The sequence below is a fragment of the Penicillium angulare genome (assembly GCF_028827245.1).
Source record: "Penicillium angulare strain IBT 27051 chromosome Unknown utg000007l_segment0_segment0, whole genome shotgun sequence".
Classification (NCBI taxonomy): Eukaryota; Fungi; Ascomycota; class Eurotiomycetes; order Eurotiales; family Aspergillaceae; genus Penicillium; species Penicillium angulare.
In genome coordinates, this window is record NW_026623166.1 from 2,278,741 (window position 1) to 2,294,685 (window position 15,945).

Consider the following 15,945-nt stretch of genomic DNA (forward strand, 5'->3'; position numbering starts at 1 on the left):
GAAACCGCAGCGGATGTTAAAGCAAGGTGAGCTCTTTTATAAACCAATGAGGGCAAAATTAATGAGAACAAGATCGAGTGAACCTTTTGCAGCATTTGATGCGTGGAAAATTGCTCGAATGTTCTACCGAGGATGCTTTGAATACGGAGGCACAGAAAATTTGGCTCCTTCGAAGCTCCCCGATCCACCAAAAGACCCTTTCAAAGATACTTGACCTTTTCCGCGATTACCAGCAACGGCTCAACGAACCTTTGAACCAAATTTTAGAAAATCGCAGGTTGGGTAAGCTTCGTGCGTGATATGTCGGGGATGCCCATCAAAGTTGACACAGCCTTCTATAGAAGTCGATTCCAGTGCAGTGACGTCATCATACTCTCAGGATGCCACGCAGATGCTTTGGCCAGGGCATGCAATCAGGCAAATCATTATCGTGAACCAGAAGTCCTTGGGTCATTTGTTTGACTTGACTTTTGACTTTTGCGTTGAATGGAAGATATATTCTCCTAAAGGAGAATCCCTGTAAGTGTCCAAGATCGCTGCAATGAAAGGGTCTGATGAGATTAGTGACGTTGGGACCACTCCTTGTACGCTCTATAACGGACGGCTCGTTCCTCGAGAGGGGGTGATCCCCAAGATGCTACAAGATCCTTCAACCAGCCAGGAAATCCAAAAGGACACGCGAATCGGTATTCTCAAACTCCTGATCGCAAATGAGTAAGTGTCTCTTTGTTACAAGTAACTTCATTTCTGACACAACGGTCAAGTCAAGTAATGCCTGAAAGATCAAGTCATGGCCTGTTATACGTGTAAGCCAAACACCCTCGATCGTTTTTATCTCCTTGATTTTTTTTGTCGCTTTCTTCTTAAATAATGACCGATTACAAAGGGCATTCTCGATAAGAGTTGCGGTTTCGGTCAAGCATGGGTTTCCAGTGTCGGCAAACGCAAAAGGTTGGGAGGATATCCCGAGATTGATATCGGAAATTGAAGCTCGGTATTGATGGCAAAATTCCTCGGCATCTTGATGACGCTATGGCTGGTCATGTGGGTAGCCATACTTTCCGTTTCATCTGGAGATGGCGCAGATTATGGGGGCTTCTGCTTGGAGGAATACCAATGGTGCTATTGTTTTAAGCACTCTCTTACAGTCAATCTTGTCAGGCCATAGAAACAGCAGTGCTATGCTCAAAAGATTCGTTAGAGGGCGACCCAAACATAGTATTAAGTTCACTCAATTTGATTCTGAGATAAACGCCATGGTTACTTATAAACTCGTCGACGCTTGACCTCGCCTACCTCCATTGGCTCTAGAAACCCGTACTTCCGTCGCTTTGGAGATGCTGGGCCCCTGTATTTCATAGTCTCTTTGCACTGCTCTATTTCAAGATCATCTTTCTGACGCCTGTCCTGAAGTTCGAAATTCCCGTGACTCCATTCAATTGTCTCATATCTCACCACTTCGATCTTACTTGATGAATTGGCTTGTTCGCTAACAAAAATCATTTCCAAAGAATTGAGGGCGGATAGCAAATCATGACTAGAGATTCTGTTTGGAAATAGGGATGATTCGTTCAATTGAGAGAGCATCACACTCAGGGTATTCTGATCTGGATCCCATAACGTAGACGTGAGAGGTATGTTGCTGCATGTCATCGGTGTCACTGCCAGACTAAACCCAATAAGAATGAGCCTCACTTTGCTCCCAAAAAAGGTGTCTGATGAATGCAAACGTGGCCCTGGTCTATGGAGAGTATTCAGGCACTGTGCAGAAATCTGCTCGATTCGATGAAGAAGAAAACCAAGCTCATTGCGCACGTGCTCAGCAGACACTGTAAGAACAACGGGATCCTTCTGAGCAAGCCATTCACGAATTTCGTGCCATATTCGACGAGTCTCCGGTTTGGTTCGATGCCAGTCTTGCTGTTGCAGTTCTAGAACCCCTTCAGAGCCAATACGCGGCTCCCAGTCCCTGTCCCTACGACGAAGGATATCCTGAATCGGCCGGTGATCCCCAAGTTGGACGGGCAAAGTCGACTGTAGGAGAGCATAACAGAGAATGAGTAGTAGCTGAGAAAAGGAGAAACGTGCCGGGACTGAGGAAACAGCCTCAAAGGACATGCATGAGAAAGAACCGTTCATCTTGTGAGGCCGTCGCATCACGTGACTCCACTCCGCACGGGGCAATGGACGGAAACCTCCTGGTGACAGATGCGCACTTGGGAAGGATCTGCCAGCCTCAAATGGGCTTACGATAAGATTTGTTTCAGAACAGAAGTTGATGTTTTTGGGCTCCGGGCCGACTTTATGTGCTGAGGTGAGTTTCTAAAGCTTCCCTGTCACCAAATTGCTATCAACTCACTGGTTCTGATTTGTCTGCAACAGTGCCTCAAACTCAAAAGACCTCCCTCACAACGCGAATATCCCTTGCGTATGCTGACCCACCGGCACGTTGTCATTTGGCGATTTTATTTACATGAAATCAGCGTCTCCCATCATTCAACTTTCCAGATGAACGATTCCAACGACGGCAAGGTTCTTCAGGTAGAGCTTGACCCGGTCGAACATAAAGTGGTGCAGGAATTATATAAGTGGCTGGAAAAGCCTGGCATTCAATGGAAACCATCTCCTCAATTTGAACTTGTAGAGCAGTGCTCCGATGGGGAATTATGGAGGATTATTCCCCAGCTCACGCGAGTTCGTTCTTACTACTGTCATCACGAGACACAACTCCCTTACTGATAGTTACAGGATTCCCAAGTTGCCGTTTTCAAAACATCTCATTCACGGTGGGGGTTGAGGAAAGGGGACCTCATTCCATTTATCCCGAGCGAGGGTTGTTGTGTAAGGGATGGAGAACAACGCTATGTTCTGGTCTATGGATCAAAACTTTGTATCTCGAAATATGTCCGCGTGGAAGTACCCGAGGGAGGTACTTTGTACCTCTTATGGAGAGTCAAGGAAATGAGTGATAAATAGGTCTGGAATACCAGCTTGTCATGGCGATACAACATTGAATTAAAATAGAGATCTGTGCTGTGCTCAAAAACAGCGGGGATCTGTGGTGTCTCCGATTGGACCAGAGAAATCAAGATACGCCATGTCGAGGTCAGGATTGAAGAAATCGAGGTGGGTAATATCAAGCTCTGGCTCAAACGGCCTCGCAAATGTCTCTGCGCCAGCAGGAGGGTCATCCAATGTCGAAGAGTAAGGAGGGTACGAGCTAGGAGGTGCGTGGAGTTCCCCGTCGCCTATGTCTTCCTGGGAGCCAGCTTCTAGAGTTTGTTCTTGTAACGATCTGTCTGTTCCCGCTAGATATGGAGGGTAGTTTATTGCCATCCGTTGTGATTTATTGCTGGGATCTACATCTGACTCAGAATATTCTTGATGATGAGCATCCGCGTTCGACGAACTGTCCTGGTGTTGCCGCTTGGTCCCTTTCGGGTGTCGGTTTCGTCCTTTCGCTTTCTTGGAGATGTGTGATTCAGGCTCTGGAGCACAGACGAAATCGGCATGGAATTCGAGCAGAGCTTGTGCCACGCAATTTGCATTCTTTCTTTCTGATAACTCTGTAATATTCTTTTCACGAAGGTGTTGGATCACCTGTTTATAATCCTGTCCACAAAGGCCACCGTCATCCCATCTAAATCAGGTTAGTCTTTAGCTGCACTGTAGCCGGGGCTAGAAACGTACATGCTGTCTGGAATTGAGGGAAAGAATAATGAACCAAATGCGAATTGTTTTTCTTCACCAAGCCTCCGACAGAATTGAGTTAATCTTTGACCTCGTCGAATAACTTCCATGCATACGTCGCGCCCAACAGTAGGAAGTTCAGCTGGAGCCAAGAAACGTTCCATTTGTTTTTCTAACACCCGGGTGTGTGAAGAGCTCGGGAACTCTCGTCGAAAAAGGTTGTAGGCGGAGACAGCAACGAATCTTTGAAGAATACGCTGTTCTTCAATATTTGAATCTAATTGAGCTGCACCTTCGAAAAATGTTCTCGATCTCTGTTTTTGCTCTTGTCGACTATAAGTTGGGAGTGCCCTGACAAGTCTTTCCCAAAATTCGAGGGGTTCATTTTCAAAAGAAGAAAAACGATTTTCAAGCCTCTGAGGTATCGTAAAGTGGCTTATCTTTTCGACTCTGGCACGGTTTGCCTGGGAGGTTGTTGTGGTAGTACTGAATAAACTGCGAAGAGGAGTGTAGAGTTGTCGAAGGAATTCCGTATGTTCAGCTTTCTCTAAATCGCCGAACGGTCTGTCTCCAGGAAGAGTTTCTAACATTCGAATCACATCTCTATTAGTCAATGGCTTCGATGTTTTCTTTTCAGATCCCGGAGACGAATTCCCTTGTCGGACCATTGCGGGTGGAGTGTCGAGGAAGAAGAGATATTGTTGGAAGCAAGAAGCGCCAAAGAATAGAACAGTCGTAAGGGGCTAAGCCGAAATGAAACGGCATCCCATACCCAGGAATGTCAAGTTAAACATCCATAAACGTGTTTTCTTAATACTTCTCGATTTCGATCCAATTGTAATCGAACATCACGGTCATGTTTTGAATCTACAAAGTGACTTCTACAACCGGACACACAGCATCATAGTCGTCTCACAGAAAGTGGATAGTCAGTACCCTTAAAACGTGTCTAGAACCACTCGACATGGTAATTCGTGATATCATGCACACGATAATATCGCCTTACTAATCGTCTGATATTAATTGCTGGACTATCCGATAACCCTCGTTCCTCTCTACGACAAGAAAAAGAGCCGGTGAGGATTTCCAAAAACAGTCCTTACAATTGAGCTTTGGTCAAATAGAAATCTCTCCAAGCAGATTTACAGATAATTCGTAATGAATTGCCCCTTTCAATCATCGCTTTCTGTCAAAAAGTTTCTTGAAGCTTTCTGGGTCCAAATCGCCGTTGAAAAGGGTGCTATTGTTCTTCACAGATCCACCACCGATCATGTGAATCTGATTACTATCATTATAATCGCTTCTGACATCGCCATTAAACACACGCGAGCTTTCATCTATTTTCATACCAAAATAGCTATGTGCAGACCGCCTGGAAGAAGAGCCTGCATTGTGGTAGAAAGAATCGTCAGATATTTTCAAGTGAAGCAAGGCAGGAGAAGTGAGTTGGATAACACCGCAATACCTCGCTGACTTCTTTCTTCCTTGCCACTATGAGCGAGTCCTGGGGGATGTTTCTATGTCCAAACTAGAGTGATTAGACAGAGAATGAAGACATGATTTTTGCTCGATCGCAACTAACCTTGTCTTGCAAAGACAGAGCCATGTCCTTCGTATTTTGCTGAGAATCGGCTGTAGAGAGTCCTTCTTGCTTATTTTTATCCATTTGCAATATGGGTCAAAGAGCTGAAGATAAGTGTTGAGAAAAAATGATTATCGAGTTGACTTATTGCAGAGAGTAGGTGGCGTGATATTTATATCCTAGGGATTTCAGCCTGAATGAATCAGCCCTAGATAAACGACGCAGAATGGCTTGGCCGTTTTGCAAAGAGTCTCTCAAAGGTGTCACCGCTGATCATTACCTTATTGGGTATGTATTGACACATCTAGTTCCTTTGATCTAGAATTTACTGCCCCCGTGAGCTTAATTTGCTCCTAGAGATCTGCTACAGCTTCCTGAGGCTGGCCGAAGCGAGTCCAGGAATGTATCAGTAGGTCTGAGGAGCAAAAATGTACCTAATTTTACAAGTAAAATTTCCAGGGGCAGCTAGAGATTTCCTAGGATTGGTCGGGACTCCCATGGAGTTGGCTCCGCATAGTGATGGCTTAGAATTTTGAGGTGCCGCCAGCAATTGGTGGGGCATAGTGGGATTAGATGGAAAGAAAACGACTGTATCAAATAAACTCAGTGCCCTCAAAAATGAGCATACCCATCCTCAACACTGAAAAAACCGCCCCCGGTGTCGTAAATCAGGACTCCCGCTCAATCTGTTCATGGAGGTATGCTACGTGTTTCCGGGGTGAGCTGAAATAACTCCAGGGGCGTCTCAGTAGACCCCTGGAGCCTTTTGCTCCTAGTACAAGGAACATGGCAGCAATGCAATGAAATGTGTCAAATGTGAAAGAACCGCGTAGTCTACGATCGAAAGTGTGGGGAATAGTACGAACAGCAATTTAACCCAGGGCAGCATAGAGCCATAGAGAGCTGCCCTCATTAATCACTCACTCGATGGAGACACCAAAGCGTATGAGAGCAATCCTCTTTCAACAACGAGCGGAAACACATCAAATTCAACGGCTTCCGAGGCAAAAACAGTTTTCAAAAAATAAGTTGCTACATAGGATCCTGGACTTGGATGAGTTTTGAGATCCTCGGAACCAAAAGCGATTAGCGTTTCTCACTAAATTAACAGGGTCTACGGTAGCGGATCAAGTATTTTTTACTATAGTCATTCATGGTGGGACCCTAATTCACTGAGAAACTCCGAGTCACTCTGTGTAGGAATGAAAATCTCTTGATTTGCCTAAACTTGCCTAAACTTAGAAGAAATTACATCAATTTGACGGTTTCTGATCCTATGTGAAGCTGAAGCTAGAACAGAGTAAGGCATGAAAATTTAGAATAGAAAAGAAAAACAATAATCAGGGACTTCGACAATTCGTATATCCTCTCTTTACGCAAGCCGGCGGACTGGTGTAAGAGATATTGTTATTTTTTAGGGGCAGAGCGAACGATTTCTTCAAATGGTTGAATTGCCCGCAGAGCAACAACCGAGACCCTCCACATAAGACCCGCGTTTCCTTCACTCTGTCCATCAATTAACTCCCACTGGAGACAAACATTAGATTCACCTCCAGGAGCTGATACCCTCATCAAGTTGAGGGCTCCAGTAACTCTGGAGTAATCTAACCAAAGATTTTGTTCGGGGCCAGGTAACCCGTAGACGGTGTTATAGTCTGAAGAGTACCGTATCTCTCCAGAAAACAACCCGAGGGTATCTCCCTCTTGGACTGATACAGTACCGACCGCCATCGCCTTCCATATTGGAAACATAGAGGGGCTGTTTCAAACCCTTATCACATGACTGAAGTTTACTCCAAATGGTAACTCCGAGAGCGGACTTTCCGTACTAGGCTTAGATTTTTGACGTAATTAGGGTTTGAAAGAGCAGCTCTCTGTGTCCGACATGGAAGGCGATGGCGGTCGGCACTGTATAATAGGGCAAACCGTGAGAAAAATATCATTCCTGGGCTGAAGTATGACAAATATAGACTTGTTTCGCATTGCTTCTGCATTTGCCCTCAAGTCAAAGAACCCACCAAGCGCTTCAGCCAATAGCTCGTACGATCCACTCAATTGAAAGACAGTCTCCTCTACGCTCGAGAACCACGGGTTGACAGCGCAATTCCATGAATCCCGAGGAACACTAAGTCTGTCTGTTAAGAGCGGCTGGCTCAACCATAGCCTTCCTGTCAAATCACCCATGCTTTCCTTGGCCACTCGCTCTTCCAGTTTGATATACATGTAAATGCCATACCTTTCTTCCCAGAGTTGGACAGTTTCGATCAAAGAAGGATTTTATCGACACCGGCGTTTCGCATGTCGAACAGTCTTTTCCAGAAAAGACGGCACTGCCGTTGATTGGCGAGACTAAGTCAATAGCCCGCTTCCCTCATAGATCTTTCGGTGGCGACTTTCTCGGCCATTGTGAATTCATTGTCGAATGGCAAGTATTCACATTAGACGGCCAGCCAGAGTAAGTTCCTTGGGTTCATAATAAGTCACAGCTAACATTTTATCAGAGGTTCCTTGCACAGAGCGTCTGTGACAATCAACAACGGCACTTTTTCGTCAGGCGATGAACATCATTATATCCTCCAGGATCCTATGGTTGTTGGGAAACTCGAAAGAAACGCTGTTATTGGAGGCTTGTATCTAGTAGGGGCAATAAAGTAAGTGCCAAGGTTTGTTATCCATCTCACAGCTGACATTGGATCAACTTAGCGACGCCTGTGAAGCATTTCGACTTTCATACTACGTGTATGTGCAATTAAGCCCCCTCTCCTCCCTTCCCCCGCCCCTGCAGTCATCCTATAGCATCGTTTTTGGTAATTCTACTAACTCATGAAAGCGGAGTCTCAATTAGGCAAGGATGTGCCTTGGGTAAAAAGAATAGTCTGTTAGCTAAAGGGGTCACAGACTGGGATAGTATCACCGAGGAGATAAAAGAAATCATGAGGTTCACCTAGGTGGTATACGTGTGATTGCCTATTCTGTCGACGTATTCGAGCTTCAGATTTTGGGGAATACTGTCTAATCCGTGAAGTATATCAACATTACTTCAAAATACGATCGAAGTTGATTTTCTTCGAAATTTGTGATTTCGTTTTTCCCTTGCAACATGATAATGCCGCTCAGAATCTCCTGGTTTCTTTTGTTCTCGAACTCCGCCGCGTTAGGAATAACTAGACGTGGAACACGATCTTTTTTTAAATGCTTGTTGCAAGTAGCCTGAAGTAATGCTAGCCACAGCGAGCCATGCTCGAATTTGTCCAAACAAACGCCATGCATGCGCAAGCATAATAGAGTGGTCATTTGATTTGCGGTCTCTATAGAAACAAGCTCAGATAGAAAGCGGCAAGTGACTGAATTGTCTGTCTATGCGACGTGAACAATCCCTTCTCAAGGACGCATGTGTGTACTGTATTGGGTCGTCTCTGTCAAAGACGCCAAAATTTCCACAGATGTGCAATATAACGGCCCAAGAATTGGATTTCATTTTTCAGTGGTACTTTTCGAAAGAAACGTTTCGAAGGAAAAATTAAGTTCAACAATTGAAAACGGGATTTACTTGGCATTGCATCTTCTCCTTGAACTCTGGGAAGAGTGTTCGCTAGATTTCCATCTATAGCTCATGGTCATGACTACTGCGAATTTATCACGTACGAGACCAAACCCAATGGTGAACAGGGAGATACTTCTCTTGTGCCTTCAACGGTTGATCGCTGTTGTTGAACGATATCACCCAAGCCAGCAAGACTTGCTCGCTGACCGGTAAGTTGAGTTGGCATTCGTACGGTAGGGCAATCTCGACCCATGGCCCCGTGGCGTTTTAAACACCAACCAGTGGAAAAGGCTTAAAGTCTCCACGCAGATATGTATGGTACATACTAGTAGCTCTACAGGCAATGCGCAAACACGCAGGTTTGAGAGAAGGAATAGGAAGCCTGTGACAAGCGGCAATGTAGCAATAGATCAATGCGGATATGTGGTCGGGTTACGGATTTGAGAAAGCCCGAAAGACACTCTTCTACTACTGCCAAGTTCTCTCCCCGATTCGACATCGACTTTCTTGCAAGTGGAGTACCAAAGAACAAAGAGAACACGTCATGCAAAAAGAGTCTAGGAGACTGACTCAATTGGTGGCAGCGCATTCTGAAAGCTCAAATACGACCTTGACAATCTAGTTCGGCTTTTTAGTGGCCACTGACTGAACTCGAATGGAGCTGATTTGCCGTTCACCACTGGAACAGATTCATAATGGGCTAATGTTTTTTATCCCCAAGGCAAGCTTTGATATTCTGTCTTTGTAGTTAATAATCGATGGGGGATCGATACTGCTCTTGAGGTCTATATTTACCGCTGGGGAACTCCTCGGCTAAACACTGTTCATCTAGATCAGAGGCGAAGTATTGTTGAATTGAAGAGATATTGTCTTGCAAGTATATTTTAATAAAGAAAGATTGAGGATGTGACTTGATATAGACCTATTAATTTATCTAGTACTAGACAAGATGGAACAATAAGCCAAAATAGAATCGAATAGATGGTAATATAAAACTTTGTCGACATCCTATCCCCACAAACACTGACTCGGAACAGATTCCACTCTATGACATAAAGTAGTCTTATACCACAAGAACACTGTAGACGGCGTATTTTCAGGGTCTCTTTCAAGGTTACTTCGGTGTGCCTTGTCCGCAGAGTCCTAGATAGCATTTAATTAGCACGTGGGCAATCTGTAGATAATCCCTAGCCAGGTTCTCTTACCAGTATAGTTCATCACGCCATCCGTAAGAAAAACTCTTGCGGTCATTGGGAAAGGCTTATATCTTTCCTGAATGGATAGAAATTGCTGATCCCAAAACTCCTCCTTAAGTTCGGATTTTTGAAGATGCATAAAAAGCTTCACATTGAGTAAAGCATCAACCGCATTGTGAAATTGCTTAGCAATTTCCATACACGCTCGAAGCTCAGTATCTGTGCGCCCCATATACTCAGTTGCATAATTGGCATCCGCCAACTTGTTTTGATTGATATCGTCCAACAGGATTTTGAAGATTTGTTGAGCTTTTCTCGCTGGGCTCAGGTCATTTGACAGTGAAACAGCAGCATGGGTCTGGCTTTCTGGGGAGCTCATTTTTGCAGATGTATAAGATGATGAGGCTAGAAACTAAGTCTGAAGCGATTATTTATAGGTTTCTATCGTAAGAGGTCTATAGTATTAGATAAGATTGAAAATGTACCTAATGCTGTAATGTAGGATCTCTGGGGCTTCGGGGTCTAGATCATAAAAAAGCTTACATATATAGGTAGTACGACCAATAAAGATTGACTTGCGAGGTAAATGTCACAGAAGTCTCCGTTAAAGCGTACGCTAATACCAAGAATAGCTATCCGCAGAGACAATAGTACCAGCGCGCCTGCGGCTCATTGGACTAGCGGATACAGCAGTGACCGAAAGGGGCTTAGATTCATGTCCCTTGAGTCACTTTCAATCCAGACCCAGCCGAATGGCGCAATGCGCGTTGATGGCTGGTTAACTGACAGGCAAGCTGTACGTTTGCCACAATACTTTGGAGCGTGTATTTGGCTGGTATGATCAGGTGTTGGGAAGAGAAAGTAAACCTTAAAGTAGTGATTTAGTCGAATTGGGGCTTAAACAAGGATGGGACATGTTTGCCCGGGCAAACATGTCCCATCCCTGCCCGTGCATTAGCGTAAAGGCTGAGCGCACGGCTTGTATCCAAAGGGTAAAGCGCCGTTTCCGCAGGATAGAGAGGAGATACCCCCGCCCACTTCTCACAATTTCTGCTTCTCACATATCGAGTCAAAATAGTCTCCAGTATAAGTCAGGAGATTTTTAATATTATTACTTAGCTGAGATCATATCACTCTACAAGGCACTACACAGTCAACTAAAGCATCCATCGAAACCAAACAGGAATAATACAACATTCTATAAGCATCGAGACTGGTTCTTATGGTTTACATCAAATAATAAGAAAAAACCCAAAGATAAACAAGTCAACGCACTTACACACATCACCTACTATTAGGAGCTTTCACAGAAAGATATTAAAGCTATGTTAGCATACTCAATAATCTGATCCACCAACCCAGAATTATTTTAGTTCAGCGATACACCCCATACAGATACAATTTTTCATTACTACAAAGATTTACGGAGAATAGATAAGATAGATCCCTTTCGGCGGAAGATCATCCTATTAATACTTACAGAACATGTAACAGAGAGACAAAAGACCCTTCGCCTCTCAGATCGCAGAGCAAGATCCAGACCAAGAGGAATGAGGAAATCCACCGGTATAAGCCGACAACAGGCCATTCTTCCATCCACAATGAATAGCTTGGCTAGCGATTTATAGCCCGGTAATTACGTTCGAAAGTTAACGAGCTCTAATAGTGTAAATTAAATCCAAGAAATACGATTAACATCTGTCGGTATCCATTTTGACTTGGATCCACTGGCATCGGCGAGGGGGTATGCGCTATGCGCTTTCTTGTGAAAGTTTTCAAGCTGACTTGAGAAGAGCATTCTGAGCTTCAATCTCTCAATACAATATGCTTTCTTCCTCAAGTAAATTAGGTCTTCACAGTCTGGATGTAATAACATAGCCTATCTTTGTACTCTTAGTAGAATTTCCAGTAACATAATACTCCTATTGATATCTAAATGCCCGAAATTAGCTCTTAAAACAATCTGTTAAATCTCATCCAAATTCCCCTCCAGGAGTACTTTAGAGGCGCAATGCATAAGAGTAAAAGAAGCCAAAGGATCAGTCCTCCCATTAAACAAGACTCTAGAGCGACGGTGTCTAATAAAGACATAGCTAGATACCGATTGGGTACTTGGGTATCCTATTCAGACTGCCAAGGGAGTAAGTTCGCGTTCTGTCACGCTCAATATGGCCCAACTCTGTGTCTGGTTGAGTGACCGGGGCCGACCAGGACCTTTGAAAGGTTGTTTCAAGGGATCTGCTCAATTAGCTTTGAGAAATGGACAGAAGAATAGGAGCCTCACACTTTGTACCAGTAACTCTTCAATAATGACCAGCAACTCCCGAAGGTCCCTTTATGGGATCTGCTCAGTCAGCTTAGAGAAGTGGATAGAAAGATGGGCGTCTTACGATTCATGCCAGTAGCTCTTAAATATTTTTAAGCAGCCCATCATGGTGGAGCGGAAAGAGAAAGCCAGTGTCCCTTATAACAGAGATATTATAAATGCAATTGCCTGGTCCGAATTTCTCTGGGGTTTTCTGGTTCATATATCTCCAAATTTGAGAATGTCGTGATGAGATCAAACATGTTATAGCTCTTTGCAAGCAATAAAGACACCGTCTGTGTAAGAACAAGGTCATTCGGAATGACCTCGTTGTGTGCAGGCGAACGTCTCTTCGAGCTACAATTTCTCTGACCAGATAAACCTCAATGCTGATACTTTCAAGATCTCTGGTCCAAGATCAAATTAAATTTTCAAAATCGAAAAGTTATAACGAAGTTCGCCAACAAGACTCATCATCAAATAACCCTATCAGTTTGCAATTGGCGAGGTATATTGTGATCGTCAATTGTAGCCATCATTGGGTCGAAACAAAAATGCATCTAACAAGATGCCACTTAGTAAGACGCAGCTGCACGAAATCCCGGCAAGATGACTAGATCATCTAGATAAATTAGAGCTGAGATATAATTCGGGATGAGGAGTATCACCTTGTCTTCTATTTTCATAATCCTCTTCCTTCTCCCGAATCTCTAAAATGAACCTCACGTTCTCCAACTGGTCTCTGTTTGCAATGACTCGCAAGTGGGAATAGGAGGGGTGAAAACGGCTTGAAGGCAGAATTTGAATTAATTTGGCAAGCCCTTCGGCTTTTTTGGCTTTAGGCAGACATTGACGCCACAGCTCTTGAAGCTCATTATATGAAAAATCGTTCAGTAGATTGGTGAGAGGATCGATTTTGGGAAAGTCGACAGGGCTTTTCTTCACCTTCCATTTCTGGAAGATGTGAGTGATAAAAACTTTCCTTTCATCTGGCGACAGTAATACGATCGCCCTTAGAATATCACTAATAGGGTCCTTTCGCGGACGGGCAACATCGCTGTAAATCTTGTTGATAACGAACGAATCGAGCTGAGAGAGGATATCAAGGTAACAAGCTCGCAGGGCCTGGGTATAGCTCAGTCGGACTTCTTGTACCATACCGATATTGCTTTTGGTGCGAGACTAAATAAATATATCGATACAAGTTTGAGAAAGCTAAAAGCTGACGAGCGAATAAAAACTTCTGTAGAGTATTTGCTTGGAGGGTTATGCGGCAGCTGGTTGTACTTTATAGCAGGTGATACCGAGCTTGGTGACGAGTCTTATTTAGCCTCTTGTTGATGTTTTAATATGAGAAGGCTCTTGAAAAATTGCGGCAACCATTCAGACAGGTATCCTTAGATCTATTTTGCTTCATTGGAGCTACGACTCTTGATCAGGACTGGGTTTTGAATGCTCACATGGGGCTGACATGATGACCTACAATGACTTGATTGGTGTAATTAATGACATAGAATCTGATGTACAAGTGGCTCGCCAATTCTCGGCCGGGGGAAGTAGAAAACAAAAGTATGATAGCATTGGTGGGTGTTCGCACAGCAGTTTTAGCAACAATTTCAACGCTCCTTGATTCCCCACCGTACAAAAAATATAGTGAATTCGTCATTATCTTGAGCATAATGAGCTCGAAAAATGGTTTTCAGCTGCTCAACAGTCTCCATATCTGGCTGTTGGAGGAATTAAATCAGCTCCATCGAGATATCGAGTGACCAGTGATTGAATATACGGAACACCAGCGCTAGTTTCAGTATTGTTCCTCGCGAAAGATACTGCAACGCTGAGTCCACAATCTCCTCCACTGAAGCTTTGCCCTCATGTAATTTTATGCAGTCCTGACGTAGACGGGACAAATCGGCAGATAGAGGAGGCAGACAAGCAAGATCAGCAAGATCATTGCGTTGGGGCTGCAAGAAGCTCCATTAAGCAATAAGCAGCGGGCTTTTGCCTCATGTTAACGCGGATTTTTTCTGCCATCTGAATTGTGAGTTTTATCCTTACAAAGCTAGTATCAAATCGCATCTGATCAGATTCTGGAGAAATTGGCCGTGCTTCTGAATAACAAAGAACATTTTCAAATACACCCTTTATCTAAAAGGGTCTCGGGTCCATCAAGAGAAATTCCTTCATCTTGTGAGATATGCTCATGCTGCCCTAATCAAAGGCAGTTCCCATCTGGAATAATCACAGACTACAGATGGAGGGAGTTTCCTCGCTATTCAAACATGTGTTGAACTGAGAGTACTGTGCCTTCTGGCTTCGCAATTAAATCAAATAGATGTAATGAGTGTAATATTGAAGCTATTCCGAAATTGTGCTAACTACACTGCCAACTGACAGGTAGCTTACCGCTCTCTCAATATCTATATCTAAAAGCCCGGGTTTGTTCGTTATCATGTTGAAACGCCAATTTAGGAAAGGCGTAGGCATAGGTGGGTGATCCTTTTCTGCTTTGATATTTATGGCGGCTGGAGTGGAAGTCTAGACAGAATGGATTTCTTTCAAGCGGCATGCTTTAACTTTGGGTATATCATAATGCATATAAATAGTGAACTAAGCGAATTTGGGGGGTCGGGATCATTTACCAGGGCTTTGATGTTTTGATGTAAGATCTGAGGTGTCACCAGCAGTAACCAGACCGCCTAATTCCTGGCAGAAGGTCCAGTTACGAGAATTACAAAGCGAGATTCTTGACGGTTGATGGTTATGATATCTGGTCTGGGGCTACCGCTGTTTGGCATATTGATGCAAGGATTGTTCCCTCTTCCATATATCAGTAAAGAGTTATGATATCATTCGCGAACCCTCCAGGCCTGACGTAAGTCTTTTTTATTAAAAAAAAAAAAAAGTGAAGGTGAAGGCATGAAACCAGAAGGTGGGCGCCTGAGCTCTCATGTGATGGACTGTGCAGCTCAGGAGCCGCCCGCAGCTCAGCACATCGCACGGGCCCCTCATCATGGCTCTTTTCCATCAGATGATGGAATGGGAGCTGCAATGAAATGCAGAGGATGCAGACGCTATTCCTCATCTGGCGTATAAGTCTGCTTGGAGCAGAGTTAGAGCACAAATGTGGAATAGCGTGGTTTTCTCCGACTCCGCTTCTCCGGCTTCTCCGGCAACAAAAACCACGCTATCCCACATTTGGGGTATAACTCTGCTCCAAGCAGACTTATACGCCAGATGAGGAATAGTCGTACAGAATTGGACCCCAGGAGGAAAGTGAGCCGTATGGGTCAGCTCGTACACAGTGTATGTGACCTTAGGACTAAAATATACGAATAAATTGGACAAGAGAAGATTGGGCGAGGAGGGTTGTTAAGTATCTGAAATGCAGTCAGCAAAACGACCTGGTATCGGAGTATAGCCCCACATCTCCTGCATCAATCTTACCTTCTACTCTGTATATATCTGTATCCACTTTCTACTCGTGTAATAACTCTGTTCTCAGACTGAGCTCCTAGATTATATAAGCTTCTAATAGTGATCAATACATTTCATGTTCCTTATAGCCATATATAAAATAGTACTGGTAGCGATCGGCACGGAGTTGGTGAACTTCAACGGTCGTTGA

At 44.1% G+C, this 15,945-nt stretch overlaps 4 protein-coding genes across 4 annotated transcripts; all 4 read right to left on the reverse strand.

Moving 5' to 3' along the window:
* Positions 1–1,260: 1,260 nt before the first annotated feature.
* N7478_010128 (uncharacterized protein) lies at positions 1,261–2,139 on the reverse strand (the record flags this gene model as incomplete). The annotated part of the gene is made up of 1 exon (XM_056926342.1): positions 1,261–2,139. The coding sequence occupies one exon, from the start codon at positions 2,137–2,139 to the stop codon at positions 1,261–1,263; it is 879 nt and encodes a 292-aa protein (XP_056775712.1).
* Positions 2,140–3,039: 900 nt separating this feature from the next.
* N7478_010129 (uncharacterized protein) lies at positions 3,040–3,854 on the reverse strand (the record flags this gene model as incomplete). The annotated part of the gene is made up of 2 exons (XM_056926343.1): positions 3,040–3,640; positions 3,691–3,854. 2 exons carry the CDS (start codon positions 3,852–3,854, stop codon positions 3,040–3,042), a joined length of 765 nt encoding a protein of 254 aa, XP_056775713.1.
* A 6,076-nt stretch (positions 3,855–9,930) lies between these two features.
* On the reverse strand, positions 9,931–10,391 carry N7478_010130 (uncharacterized protein; the record flags this gene model as incomplete). Its single annotated transcript, XM_056926344.1, has 2 exons — positions 9,931–9,959; positions 10,022–10,391. 2 exons carry the CDS (start codon positions 10,389–10,391, stop codon positions 9,931–9,933), a joined length of 399 nt encoding a protein of 132 aa, XP_056775714.1.
* A 2,501-nt stretch (positions 10,392–12,892) lies between these two features.
* N7478_010131 (uncharacterized protein) lies at positions 12,893–13,475 on the reverse strand (the record flags this gene model as incomplete). The annotated part of the gene is made up of 2 exons (XM_056926345.1): positions 12,893–12,939; positions 12,986–13,475. The coding sequence occupies 2 exons, from the start codon at positions 13,473–13,475 to the stop codon at positions 12,893–12,895; spliced, it is 537 nt and encodes a 178-aa protein (XP_056775715.1).
* Between the last annotated feature and the right edge of the window lie 2,470 nt (positions 13,476–15,945).